The 15,489-nt window shown below is 39.4% G+C and overlaps 1 protein-coding gene across 1 annotated transcript in view; it reads left to right on the top strand.

Moving 5' to 3' along the window:
* LOC100888258 (probable G-protein coupled receptor CG31760) overlaps window positions 1-15,489 on the top strand; it is an 85,943-nt gene that overhangs the window by 40,860 nt on the left and 29,594 nt on the right. Inside the window, exon 3 of the mRNA XM_030976096.1 lies at window positions 4,246-4,581. Coding sequence (XP_030831956.1) covers window positions 4,246-4,581 — 336 coding nt within the window. The remainder of the gene's footprint in view (window positions 1-4,245; window positions 4,582-15,489) is intronic.

The following is a 15,489-nucleotide window of genomic DNA, read 5'->3' as shown; positions in this document are numbered from 1 at the left end:
TCGTCAATGAGTATTGACCAACACATGAACAAAATTAACTTTACAAGGGATATTATTAATTCAGCTGTTAACTACATCTCATAGAAATCATGTCTTAATTATATCGTTGTAATGTTCGCATTATTCAGTAGGTGATAGGGATTTTGAAATGTCTTCAGGTTGATTTTTCGAAAGTCTTTGCAATTATTTTAATGATACAACAGTACACATTATCATTCTACTTTACAGCACCCGTCGAATTCCATAAAAAAATCAAAATCATGTTTCATGTACGTGAAAATGAATACTGTGAATCATTAACATACTCTAGCCGCTCTTGATAAATCGATAAATCATAATTCAGGTCAATTAACCTCGTACGTTTTCTCTTAACAAAATAATTTAATTGATTTGTTAAAGTAATTGACGCCAATATAATCGACAGGTGCCTTGATGTTTTGTTGAATGTGAAGAAAGTAACTATTGGTTTTTGCATCCATTTCCTTTTTGTATCATATGTATTGTATTTGTATTCTAACGGGAATGTTTCACTCTCGTTGCCCTAAGCAAAGCTAGAATAACTAACGGCCTGTGTACATATAGAGAGCGTGCATGCGACCGTTGAAAATTTGATTTTGGCTTATTAAAGTAGAACTAGGTGATTGGAGTAATCGATTTCTGTAGAAAAGAAAACAGTAGTATGTCTCTGGCCCTTCTTCTTCTCCTCTCGCTCCCCCTCTCTCTCTCTCTCTCTCTCTCTCTCTCTCTCTCCCTCTCTCTCTCTCTCTCTCTCTCTCTCTCTCTTTCTCTCCCTCTCCCTCCCTCTCTCTCTCTCTCTCTTTTCTCTCTCTCCCCCTCTCTCTCTCTCTCTCTCTTTCTCTCTCTCAATCTCCCTCTCTCTCTCTCTCTCTCTCTGTCTGTGTTGTAACAAATTCTCAGCCTCATTCATGTTCTTTCTAGCAGTTCTCGAATAGCAAGGGAATGTGGTTTTTTCTTGGCCAATTATTGATGCCCTCGCGATCTATTATTGTTCGAAACATTTCAACGTTTTCAGAAAAAAGGGCATATTCACTTGCTGGCTGAAGTGCTTACACATTTCCTCGCCAGGCATGTTCAAATGAAAGAGAATGCATTTGTTGAGGCTAACATCGATATTGGTTGCAACAAAAAAAATGCAGCATAGAATTGCTTTTTCTTTTTTCCTCTGACTTTTGGTTTAATAATGCGAATAGATTTTGGCGTAAATATTCACCACTGAACGATACGCGCTATTAAAACTAAAACAACGACAACGCATGAATGTTGAAGAACAGAATTTCGTCACAAGCTTTATGTAAATATGAAGTATTGGTTAATGTCTATAAAACTAAACCAACAAAACGTGCAGAGTCTCGCCACACCAATGTCATATGATACTGTGTCTGATCATATTTGTTTACAATAAGAAGGAATAGGAACGGAAAGTAAAAATATTGCGTTCCTCTGGGAGCTATTGATATCTAGAACATGAAGACATGTGGCCTCATTTTGCCCCCTTATGTAGGGTAAGTGAACATTAATGATACCTCTTGTGTTCTTGAAGTTCTTGGCAATACAGGGCAACAACTTGATGTGATCATCAGTAGGGTAGATATGGGGAGGGATAAGGTGTCCCCTCCCAATCTAATGGTGAAAAAAAAGAGGGTGGAATAGCAGAGCGGTAGCGAAAGAAAAGGAGAGAGAGGGGGAGTGGGGGGGGGGGGGGGGGGAATAACTTGAAATAATGAAACGATCCCATCCATCATTATCCTCTCTCTAGATTGCATCGTTCTCTTACATGTCATCATCTTAGGAAGACGGGTGCGCCACCCCCCCCCCCCCCCCCGCTCAATCATTGGTCCATGGTACGCACTTGGTGCTGATCATCCTCCTTTATGCATGTACTCTCATCTCAATATGAAAAAAATGATTAAGCAAACCAAGTAAGATTGAACAGTGCATCGTCAAAATACAGATACCTAGAGATGACATCATACAGCAATCGACCAGCATGACGATTCAAAACTACAAAACAAAAGAGTATAAACAGTCATATGAACACACCTGTCATGAGTACTTTGTGCTTTGCTGCTCGAACGCGACAGCAAAGCAGAGGATGCATTTCTACACCCAAGAGGGGGCGACAAACGGTTGAAAAATAACTCTCAGTAACCTTTCTTATTTTAAAGCTGCCGCGTAACAATTACTGCACAATAAACAAGAGGATATCGGATATTTTACACTTAGAAAGAAAGTGACATATACTTCTATTACTGAATATCCTTTATCGTCCTTCTCCTTCTTCTTCTTCTTCTTCTTCTTCTTCTTTTTTTCTTCTTCTCGCGTCACTGTTTTTTCTTTTCCCTTTACTTCTTCTTTTTTTCTGTTCCAAGTTCATATAATGTTACGTGTTTTTTCATTGTATTTGAACTACTTTGTTATATTTTTACGTTTAAAATACAATCATTGATTATGTATCAAACTTTGTAAAAAAAACACCGTGATACCGTGATACATGGCATTTCAATACTCTCTTTTTACTATTAAAGAGAAAAACAAAGATTCGTATGATATGTTGACAACACAATATCAGGAGCAACGAATTATAAAAACACTTGATAAATGAAATGTAACGATAATAAGACAGCTGTAATTCAAGATGGGACTAACAGGTTCACTGTTTGCTATCTGATAAATATGATCCACCATAGTCTTAATCTCTTGGGACATCATATTGTTGATCCGTCATTCTATCTGAATCGCTGCTCAGCTCTTGAGAATTCAAAAGTGCAAAAGGATGAAATTCATGTTTATCTAAGCTACAATCACAAACTTTGATGCAAAACAACTTTCAAAACGATGTCAATTATTCTGTCCACCGCATTAAAGGGAAAATACACCCGCAGAAAAACAAGTAAAAAATTAGTGAGAAGTTTAGCAATACCCGGTTAGAAGTGGAAAAGTTGTGAATCTTTAAAACTGTCATCAGAGAAACACAATTGGTCAACACTGTGACGTATCTTGCGAGGTTCTCTTCAATTAACTCTGTACAGAAATTTCCATGAACTTTATGTGATTGAACGTTTTCGTTGGGGGGGGGGGGAATTATGTGTTTTTTTAATGTGTTTTTTTTTAGTACAGGGCAATTGGAAGGGAACCTCTGAACTTGAGAAACGTCGCAGATTTGCAAATTGTTTGATTGATCGCATCTTGAACAAATAATAACTTTTCTATTTTTCATCAGATTTTGCTTAAACTTTGACTGACCTGTTCCTCTCATTTTTATGCTTGAATTTAAACAAACTTAATGTCAGGGTGGACTTCCCCTTTAAAGATATTCCACCCAGACCATGCCTGCAAAAGAGAAAGTGTCTAGGATATGCTTTATTTTTTCCCTTCTTCTTCTCCTTCTTCTTTTCCTTTTTTTTTCCTCCTACCTGTTCATCCTGTTTCATTTTGAGGTCCATGTAATTGCAATCGTTTAATGCTAGATTTCTAGGAATGGTTCGGGAGAAAATACCTTTGATTTGTTAGATATTTACCTTTTATATCACCCTATTTTTATGAGATTTATTGCCAACATGAGCTTTAAACGTAAACATTTACACTATTAACACGTTGCTCTGCTTGGTGCAGAGCCACGAAGTAGGTGATTGAATGCACTGTCGTTCGATGTCGCTTTGCAATAAAAACGACTTATCAAGATTACCTTCCTCAATTACCGTGTACTTTACGGTTGCTCAGTTTCCAAGAACTGTAAATCCTTAATGTCACATGTTCGATGTGTTGAAATTAAGCTTCAGTTTTGTTCTCAGATTAGAGACTTATATCTTCCCATACTTACATGGATAGAGACCAGAAGGTTACGGTGATTATATTTGTAAAAGTTCGCCTTTCCCCTCCCAGGTACAAGTGACGCCAAATACATTATGATAATGATAATGAATAATATTATAATTAAATATCCTTTCTTCTTCTTTGTGTCCTCTTTCTTATTCTCATTATTCTCCTTCTTCTTCTTCAATTTCTTCTTCTTCTTCTTCTGCTATTATTATAAGTAGTATGAGTAGTAGTAGTAGTAGTAGTAGTAGTAGTAGTAGTAGTAGTAGAAGAAATAGTGCTGGTGTTGGTGTCGGTGTGGTTTTTGTGTTAATGTTGTAGCAGTCATCATCATCATCATCATAGTATCATTATTATTACTAATACCACACTTAACCATTTTATTTATTTGCAAATTGTCTCCAACAGTGTGTCTTCATTGAGAACCTGGGTTTCCGTCGCGGGTCCTACCAGTGCGTATGTAAGAAGGGCTTCTACTTCCCCCAACCGAACAACGGGGAGAACTACTACAACGGCACCATCCTGGAAGAACAGCATGACCTGAAGATAGCCGGACGAGAGAACATCTACGACCAGCTGATCTGCAAGCGATGCGGTGAAGGCTGTTCGGAGTGTACAGATGACCGGTCCTGTATATTCACCTTCAACTGGGCGCTGCGGATCACGTTCCTGGTCATCCAGTGCCTGACCATCGTGGCCATGATACCCCTCTTCATCTTCACCTTTCAGTTCAGAGACGTCAAGGTGAGCACTCCTGTCCCTCGGGACTAACTTAGCTCCTTAGTTCTGTTAATTGTATTCGATGCACACGAAGCGTGTCCTTCCAGGCAATCAGTGCATTCGTTAGAAATCTAATGCATTGGTTGTACTGTTCATTTGCCTTCATTCACTTCCATATAGTGTGTCAAAGACGACAGTCGCTGACGGAGTCTTACGTCAACTACTGACACTTCGTATAAACAGCAGGGGTCAAACCCACGATCGCGCTGGGAAAAGGAATCCCCTATCACCCTGTAGGTATACCAGTTCTTCCCTGGTTGACATGCATTTTAGAGATAGGATGGATTGAGTTTGTACTAAGTTCACATCTACTTGAGACAAGCGGATACTGTGAGCAGAATGATTAACGTCCTTTGGGCCAATCTAAGAAACTCTGACTTTGGCATTATGGTGTTTCGTATTTCATTCATCCTCCCTCCCTACCCGCTGTCTCTCCATCCATTCTGACCTCCCCTTGTCGCCCTGTCTCTTCTCTCCTCCCCAACCCCCCCCCCCCCCCCCTCTTTCTCTCGCTCTCTTGTTTCTCCCATTCTCTCTTGAATGTCTTCAGAATCAATCCTTACTTGAGAAATCATGCATACTCTTTTCTACCCGTCTCTATTTTAAGCATGAGCCTTTCGAAGTTTGCTTCTCTCAGGTTATTTACATTCTTCGTTTCCTCTCATGATTCCAATATGCTCGTTAAGTAAATAAACTTTCAAGAGCCTCTCTACCCCATGAGAAAGATGGATCCATTCAAAACAACTACCAAACATATCTATCTCAATATTGTGCAATGCAAAGCCCACAAGATGTTTATATTCCCTTAGTTTGTCAATGTGAATTACTCCTTCCACGTGTTACAGTTCCCATTCCATGCCTCTCTTTCGCCTAACAATTGTTTTTCCTACATTGACATAAATATCTAAAAGGGTTGAAAGCAGGGTACGTAAAAGTCAATTGGCCGGGAGCTTGTGCAATGTTCAAAATTGACTTTTCTTCCTTTTTGTGTTTACTTCTCCTTAATCAGCAGCCCTTCCCCGCTACCTTCACAATATCTAGTCTATGCCTCCTTGTTGCTTAGGTGAAGTCCAATATACGGTTTGTCAGAGGAAAGCATTTCATTAAGCCCAAGGCGAGTTCATTTGCAGTAATTGTTAAAAGCGCACAATTACGGGCATTTGTTTTTAGACGTCAAATATGGCAGAGGAAAAGAAAAGGGGTGGAGGTATGCCTGGAGAAATATTTGTGCTCGTTGTATCCCCGCTCTCTGGTTTCCATTAGCGATACAACTGTGGTTGAATAATATGCATGTGAAAGTAAGGAGAGCTTCTCCCAATCAATTATCATTTCCGGGCCATCTTCGGCTCTTTCCGCCTTGTCTCGGGCTCGTTTCTTTGGCTCTTATTTTAATCAAAGGATATGGAAACCAAACCCGCCTATACCTCTCCTTCACCAGCTCTTGGGTAAGAGCTCAAGACTTTCCAATCTTTGAGAAGGAATTCGGACCTGAGATTGTAATGACTTGTTACAATTGTAATTCATGTATTCACCTTTGCAATATTAGTACAAATTCAATTTTTAGAGAGATTCATTGGCACTTTAAAGTGAAAATTGAAAGTCGTGTTTCAAGGCGATGCTCATTTTTTACGCTTGATTTTACATCTTGAAAATACCGGGTAAAGATTTGACTATACTATTTTAACTCCACTGGGTAATTTATTGTCAAATTGTTAATTGAAGGATCATTAATAATTGTACAAAACTTATCCGATAGTTGCATAACATTTCCAAAGTTTGTTGTTGTTATCATGTCGGGTATACTCTATTAATAAGAGTCGTTCTTTTGTATCAAACTGTAGAGACACAAACCAGAATGTCCAGTTTATCCCCTTTTATTACCACATAATTACCGCCAGACTTACAATAATAATTATAGGGTAGAGTATATTTAACACTGATAAGGCTATCCCAAGGTAAATAGAACCATGTCAGCCTGGCTATGATTATCGTCGTCATCGTTTTTCTTGGTCATCATCGCAATCGCCTTCCTTCAAGCAGAGGCACGCACGTAGGCTTATATCCGTTAATGTCAGAGTTCACTTAAAGTTCATCCAATAGGTCAGCTGACCATTTACTTGAGGAATTTGTAATATATTAATCATGATCGTTATAGTCGTCATCGTCGTGGTCATCATCACCATCGCACTGGGGCACATTGAAGCAAGCACACATGAGCTTGCATCTACGACGTCATAGTTCAGGTGTAAGTGGCGGCTCATTCGAGCAGGTACTTGAACAATTTCGGAATATCTCTCTCACTTCCTGAAACCGAAGCAGACGACCCGAGACACTCGATTGGTCTTTCCGATCTGGAACGCTCCTTGTATTCGAATCGTCTGAGTATCAATTAGACGGGTCCCATCCATGCAGAGATGAGGTGGCAATATATCAGACAGCAAGCGAGGGGAAACCGGTGAAGGACGGATACTCGCAGTCTGTGATGGAGAATGAATTTTCAAGAGAGGATGACGTATTCCACTAAAGTACTGTCAAATGCATGTGGAACCAAACATGCGAGAGGCAGTGTAAGGTACATGAATTGCAGCTCAATCATGATACTTTTCTTGGTAATGCTGATGTGTATAAAGTACGAAATATTTCGCGCCTAGAAATCACCAACTTTATATCAACAAAAGATTAAAACAAACAGATGAAGCTATTTCTCACCCCGATTCTATATCGTCGTCACTTTCAATTCTTTCGTAATCCAAAGACATGCCTCAAATTTCAAGTGTCTTATTATAACTGGTGAAGGAGATTGCCATTGCTTTTCCAAGCCCTACACGTAACTTCATAACTTGTTTTCCTACAAGGAGATGCATTGGACATAAATTTAGCACAAGTATAGATTTAGATTAGCTTAGAATCAGACGACCGCAGACACTCGATTGGACTTTCCGATTCGAATCGTCTGCATGGTATTAATAAGACGGGTCCCATCCGCGTAAAGATGAGGTGGTAATTTGTCTGACATCAAGATAGGGGGACGTGTGAAGAACAGAACCTTGTCGGGATGGGTACTAATTTCCAAGAGGGGGGTCTCGTCGGGATGGGTACTAATTTACAAGAGGGGGGGGGGGGGGTCTCAGCTTTTTTGAGAACATAATAGAAGTAACATGTTAGAAACTTCCTACAGTCTTGGCGTATGGTCCGAACATAATGAAATACCCGAAGTATCTTTGGGTTTGAGACAAAATCCTTCCGATCATTTACTTGAATTTTGCTGAGTAAAGATTTATAAAACAAGTGATACGTTAGCATAATATATATGAAAGTTTGAGCTCAGGTCTAGATAGCTTGGTAATGTTAATGTGCGTAGTGCTTTGATTCAAATTGAGAGGAAAAAAAGAGAGAAAAGCGAGAATGGTACTAAGATGACGATTTAATTTAATGGGATTAAAAAGATTGTGCCTTAATAATTCATTACACTTAACAATTTTGAAAATAAGTGAATACATGTATACTTTGATTTGGGGGAATCGGAGAGTTGATCTTCATGCTATCTAAATGGTTGGCGTCGAGGTTACATTTTCATTTAATCAGTAACAACGACATACCATTTTTTTGTTCAAGTGGTATTTTATTTGGTACTCAAATAATATAATTAGATATTATATAATACAGAGTTGTGACATGATTAATACAACAAAAAAACCTTATAAAAGCATTGTATGTCATCTTGTAAAATATAACACAGGAAATCAATATTTATTTTTCGGAGCTTAAATTAATAAGATTAGTCCACTGCCTGAACCATTTCCGCCTGCCACTCCCGAGCCGACACTTACTGATATTTTATTCATTTATTTAAGTTTACTGGTGATACGTTCTCAACTTATGATTTATAAAGAATCGTTGAAAGAAATGGTGTTTCGGGCAGGCGTTGCTTTCCAGATTAGGCCAATTTACAATGACGTAAAAGTGCCATTTCTCCCGGACGGAATAAAGTCCTTTAATGACCTAGATTACTGACGATAGATATTGTTTGCCAGCAATGAAGTCAGGGTTGTTTGCATGTACGGTGAAGGTTAACACCTTTTCCCAAGAAAATTCTTGGGGCTAACGGTCGGTTCGCTGTAGAATTATCATTAATAATGAAAACAACACCTACTTAGCTTAACTTTGTAGGTAATCACACCTTCCAAGCTTCCCTAATATTTTGTATTGATATAACAAGAACTGACCCACTACCTGCAGAGTTCTTGACAGATTCTTCAAGGTAGTTGAAACAGATGAATTCTCTTTTTTAATAATTAAGCATCAAGTTCTTCCCTTTAATTGTTAGTGGATACAAGAATCAGTATGAAAAGAAAAGCCCTCAGGTAGTGGTCCATTAAGCTATGGCGTTTGCAAACTGACCTTTATTTCCACTTAATAAGTAAGGATCAGTTTGTTTGGAAAACCTATCAAATACAGCAGTGTTTATATTTTCTTGTCCGATCATCTCACCGAAGACGCCAATGGTCATGTTACAAGGAGCTTGCCTCTCACGAACTAATACATCAGTCACACAGCCAAACCGACTCAAGATCGACCATAATTTCGGTCATTGGGGGCAACGTAACTGTTTGATCGGTCTGTTGTCGGGCTCGTTTGTGTGACTTGGGTATAGTCACTCAGAACGAGACACGTTATAAGTGGTAGGAGGCGTGGGCGTTGCATCATAGGTAATGAGAGGATTGCCCCCCTCAAGTCATCATCCACGTCCCCGCGTGAAGAGGAAAGCAATATGCGTAATACCTTATTACCCAAGGAGGGAGTCTTGACCGATGTAAGGTAAGGTCATAATGATTCAATGGCAGAAGAATGATTGGCTTCCCTAACCCTTCCCCCTCATCAAAGGCATCCCACGGTTGATGTTGTACTGGTGTCATGCCGTTGGAGTCACTCCGCTGTCTATCAAACCCCGAAGACCTTTTCGTACCTCATTCGAAATCACGCTTGCAGAATTCATTTCTTTAGCTGTGTGCGGACGAGTAATTTTATGATGATTTTATGTCACAATTACTTTTGGCCTGTCTGCCCTTTAGCGTCATAGAAGGAATCCCACAGTTGATGTCGATCGTACTGATGTTATCTTGTTGTCCATTATCAAACATGGACACTCCGACACTGATGGAGGAATGTCCTCTGATCATGTGCTGCATGGTCATTAATGATATGATGATTCAAGTTATAATGATTAGCCTGCCTATCCCCCCTCCCCCTCCTAACCAGTTGCTTTTTAGCAAAGTTCCATTAGGGTAACCTTATTGTCGACCAAACATGAAAGGTTACCCTTCTGTTTTCACCCTCTTTCAAAACCCCACTTGCAGACTTTCTTGTTTGAGCCTGTTTGCAGGGCAGTAACGGAATGATAAGTCCATGTCAGAAGTAAGTATGAATACCCTGTCTACCCCCTCCCCCCTCTACCTCCGCTTTCCCTCCCCATATTTATGGTTCAATATATAAGTATCCATTCGTGTCATCCTATTGTCCATCAAAAGGCGAAGGCTTGTCCTCACCTCTTTCGCAATCACACTCGCAGAAGGTTTAGCTTTGATGCTTCGGCCAAACTCTCTCGTTTCACACCCTTGGGGCTCAGGTCACTTTCCTCATTAGTTCAGTCACTTACAGTCGATACATTTGACAATATGGTCATCAAAGCCCGTCTAAAATCTCTACTGTCCTGTGTTTTACTTGGTGATATCCCTGAGGCACATGTGCAAGCTGTTGATTGTTAGGAAAGGAGAAAGATCATCCCTATATTTACAAACCTTGGTTAACAGTACCGAACCCACAGGCAGTGTTCGTATAGGTCGTCTTGGTTCTCTCCTCATAGCAAATAGATACAAATTAGTACGAATGAAGTTGATAGTTGAGTATTTAGAAAGTGTTCATGTGGTAATAAAGTAGAATAGGAGTAATATTAACCATTTCAAAATGAAATGTATTACACTACCTCAAGGTACTTTGATATTATTCGTTTTATGGATACTCACATGTGGGAACTTTTAAAATAAGGATGGAACTGTGCGATCTGGAGAAAAAATGAAATGTTTAAAAATTGGAGCATACAAGCATCAAACTAACGAAAATCTCCTACGATATTGTGATTAAGAGGAAGCCACACATTTTAAGTAGACTATTTGAGATCGATTGGTTACTTTGAGTGGTACTAAATCTGAAATGGAATCTTGACCGTCTCAATTTGAGAAAAGGCTTGCTAGGATTAATTGGCCTTAATGATTAACAGGATTAACTTACTTTGAAACCCTATTAAATTAAGGCGTTAGTTTCATATGGCATCCGTTCATTCGGATTTTCTTTTGTAAATTGTGGATTATAAAACTAGCCCCATTATTTAGTATAAAGCTGCCTTCAATATGCACATGTGTGTCTTTTATTTCATGTTGAATAGTATTCTATTATGGTGAACCGGCATCGTTAACCAGGGTCTTCGCCATAAAACTGTGGCAATTGAAATTGATTTCCCATCTACATTTGATATTGTGACGTCACTGGCAGGTCATTTGCACAAGAATTGACACAAAGCGAGCAAGTGGGATTTCAAAAAAAACATTTGTCAATCATAACCGCTTTGGTTCATATTCATGACAATTTCTGGCATTGCTCCGTTGATGGTCGCAATATGGGCGCAATAGGAGAGGAACTTAAGGGGAAGAAAAGACAGCAGTATGGGTAAATTTTGTAGAAGCTTGCATATTATTATATGACCTGTAAAGTCAGTGAATGACTGTGCTCTTGACAAACACTGGTACCGTTTCTTATGAATTGTTGCATTGGTAACAGCATTCATATAAATTCAACATTGTCGACATGGGGAAGTGAGACAGTTTAGACATGAACATTTACAATTTATCGCAAAATATCCATTGCATTCCCTCTAACAAACACATCTCGATGCAATTCAAAGGAGTAACGGGGCTTACTCAAATGATTTATTATAACTTTGTTACCTCACAGGATACATCAGAATGATCGTCAGCCATTTTAGATTGCCATACAAATGGGGATGGATTTAACAAAGTTGTTAATGGTTGCTATAATCATATAGCCATATGCTAGAGTCAAGAAAATCTGTGGAAAGACGAGTAACTCACGAAAACTTTCTCTGATTTCATATCATGGTCACCATATTAGCACCTATTTCTCTACCTCTCTGTCTCTCTCTCTCTCTCTCTCTCTCTCTCTCTATCTCTGTCTCTCTTTGTGTCTCTCTCTGTCTGTCTGTCTCTCTCTCTCCCTCCCCCCCCCCCTCTCTCTCTCTCTCTCTCTCTCTCTCTCCGTTGTTACATATTCCAGTGGGTCATTGGCATCGGGTTGTGTTTATTTTCAAATAGCGTCCTAAATACGACTGTACTGACCACTTGCAACCTCACACTGACTTGTGGGGCTACTTGTCACACAATCTTACAGAGTTAACACTCTAGGAAATGTCACTCGATCCTTCCGGGTTTATACCCGGAGAATGGTGATGTAAGTCTATCGCCTCCCTCTGGGCACGGGGGATCAGGAAGTTGAATAATCGTCGGATTTACGGTCGCTAGCAAGTCACACATCGGGACTAAAAGTGCCGCTAAGTCATCGGTCAAAATACTGCAGACGAACAGGTGAACGATTAGGTGTTCCGTTTCTTCCGTTCAACGATGGGCATTCGCGTCTATCTTACAAACTGACGGCTTACTTTCCCCATGATCAATGTATGACTCTAATCAGCATAATTACATCTGTAGTCAAAGATTAGGTGTTGAACCTCTTCCGCTCGACGATGAGCCTTCGAGTTTCTTTTTCCACGCTGACGGCTTATTTTTCCATGGTCGTTTCATGAATGAACTTCGCATAATTTTGTCTTGAGAGCTGACTGGAATGTTATTGTCACTGGCACAGTGATAGAAAGGATTCTCTTTCGTGATGCCCTCGATAAGGTTGCAAGCCATCTGTTACCCGAGTAAAAAGACCTCCTTAATTTACTGGCAATATTCGACTCCTTTCGCAACACAATACGACTCGCATCATCAGTGCATATAGTGATGAAACTGATAATGCTGATATTATTACCGTTGGTGTTGAATATGAGTGATTTCATTTTGTTTCAATCCAACACTGTTAAAAATCATACATGTGTCAAAATATAAATATTTCTTATGATGTTCTATTAAAGAAAAAAATACTTAATTTTGTTTAGTTTGGTTTCAATTGTTATGTCCCTATGATTTTTCAGATAAAGTTTTATTATTATATCTTTCTCTGTCTATTCTTGTAATCATGTTTTCTGTTCATGATGTCACTAATATATTGCAATATAAATAAAATAAATGAAACATATGTATATGGGTATGGTTCTGTATGCAGCGGGTGGCGGCCGCCCCCCCCCCCCCGTCAATTTCGGAACGGTAAACTCCTTTTTATTTTTTCAAACCTTGCCCCTACTCCTCTATTTTCTTAATAGATCACTGTCCTTGTTCATAATAAGGGTGTTGCTAAAGAGTTGTGGTGCTCTCATTCCAAATATTTTTCTCAGCAAATATTGAATTTACAAATCATGATTTGTCTCCCCTTTTTTCGGGGGAGGGGGGGGGGGTACTGATGGAAAATTGTTTGAAATATTCTGTGGGCAAATAAAGATGTTAGGACTACTTTTTGTTCTGTCTGCAAATCTCTTCCTCTTTCTATTCTTCTTATTATTCTTCTTCTTTTCCTCCGCGAAAATGTTTGTTGTCGACAGGTTTGGTGTGACATCCGCCCCCCTCCCCGAAACCCCACACACCCCCTCACACACCCCCTCACACACCCCCTATTCATAATAGTCAATCAACACCTCTAATTTCCAACATTCATGTATGCTGAATAAAAAGAATATTCAATATTATGTACAGGGGTTGAGTAGGTCCCGTATCTCCTCATTTCTGTGACTCAAGCCCTCACCTCTTGCCCTTTGAAGGGCCCTACAAATGCAATTTCAGGATGGTGATATTTAATAGAAGCGACGCGGAAAACGTCTCCAATGAACGCCAGACCCACCATTATCTAGCGCCTGTTCAACCTCATATTTATTCATCTCCGGCCACTGATCTTGTTTTCAAACTTGGAGGGCTAATATTTCCCTCAATAATAAAGTCTATTTCCTTGTATCTGTCTCGCTCGATTAGGCCTACTGTATACTTATTTTCTTTCTGTCCCTTTTTCTCAGTGCATTTCATTTCCTTTCAGCTCCTCCATTCTCTTCCTTCTTCCTTTCATTTATCTGTCTGCTTTTTTCACGATGCATTTGTGAATTTATATTAAGTTCTGTTCGATTTCTGTCTATCCTTCTTTATATTTGTCTGCTGTATATTTCGCCTTCTCTATATCTTTTCCATATACCCGTTTAAAAGACAACGCTCTTCCCGCTTCCCCTCTTGCGTTCCTCCTCTTTAATATTTGTATAGATGACTTTCCAGTTGTTAGACTTTGGTTATTTCTATTCGCTTCAATTTTATTTCTACTGTACTTTCTTATTTACACATTTCTATGTACTCTCTATTCAAGCCACACATCTCTCTTTTTTTAATCTTTCTACTTTGCCTACTTTAAATATATATTCTTTCATACGTATGACTGTCTTTTCCTTTGTGACTTTCTATTTCTTCCCATCGTCTATCACTCAGACACTCACTGTATCTGTTTACTTTTCATCTCTCCTTCTCTATCTATATTTTCATTGTCTCTAATTAAGCCCTTCTCCTTTGTTTATGAGTAGACGTATTATCATTCTGCAAGTATGGTTTTCATTTGTCTGTATTTTTTATTTAAATATGTTAGATTTCTCATATCTCTCACACGCACACACAAACCCCTACACTTGTTCTCCCACCCTCCTTCTCTGTTCATCTTACAACCTACCCTCATGTGTCTCTTCCTTTCTCTCCCACACTCCCTCCCTCACATTCTCTCTTATTATATCCCTACCTCTCTATACCCCTCTGTGTTTTTTCCTTCCTCATCTACCCCCTCCCCTCATCTCCCAGCTCTCTCAAACCCTCTCTACCTTAATCCATTCCCTCCTTCCGGAGGCGTCCAGGTGATGCTCTCTTCACCCGTTGGTCGCTCATCTTGAATTTCTCCTCGCCGAGATAGTTCGTCGCGACCGCGTCCTTGGCTTCGACGCCGTTCGTATGATCCTCGCGATCGATTCGTACATTTTACAGAACATGATCCCCACATAATTATGTATTTCGCTGCACCGTCGATCGGCGGGTCCCGTTCAATCCTAGTATGCAAGGTCGTGCATGGACGGGAGGGGTGTTCGATCGATCTGTGACGTAATCAGAGAAGCGGCGTGAGCGCCATTTCGGATCGAGTCACGTGATCTGTCGTACCATGCCGACATGATAAGGCCATTGATGAAGCTCGTGTTTAAGGCCAATTGAAGTAATTTAAGGATATTATTATAGTAGTGGTATTAAACATAACTACTTTTTAGGTCCACCTCATTATATTAAACATTTCACAGCATTTTGACTGAGCAATGCTATTGATATGTCGTGCAAGAAATTCATAATTTGCTCGATGCTTTAATGGCACAATGGTTTGTGTTATGAATCTTTTTTTTGGGGGGGAGGGGGGAGTATTCATGAACTTAAATGAAATACGACTGAAATTCGATTTGCATGTACTTCAGAATATATTCTTACCAAAGTGTGTTGCTTGTCATGCCAATAGATTTTATCTCAATATAACGCACTTCAGCATACAATACATGGTTACATGTATGTTGATATATTCGTTCTTTGATAATATGGAGATTAGGAAACAAAAGACAACTCTTTACATTTGTTACATAATATA

This window comes from Strongylocentrotus purpuratus, unplaced genomic scaffold (assembly GCF_000002235.5).
Source record: "Strongylocentrotus purpuratus isolate Spur 01 unplaced genomic scaffold, Spur_5.0 spur5_scaffold_8, whole genome shotgun sequence".
Classification (NCBI taxonomy): domain Eukaryota; kingdom Metazoa; phylum Echinodermata; class Echinoidea; order Camarodonta; family Strongylocentrotidae; genus Strongylocentrotus; species Strongylocentrotus purpuratus.
This window is presented reverse-complemented; position numbering and strand designations above follow the sequence as displayed.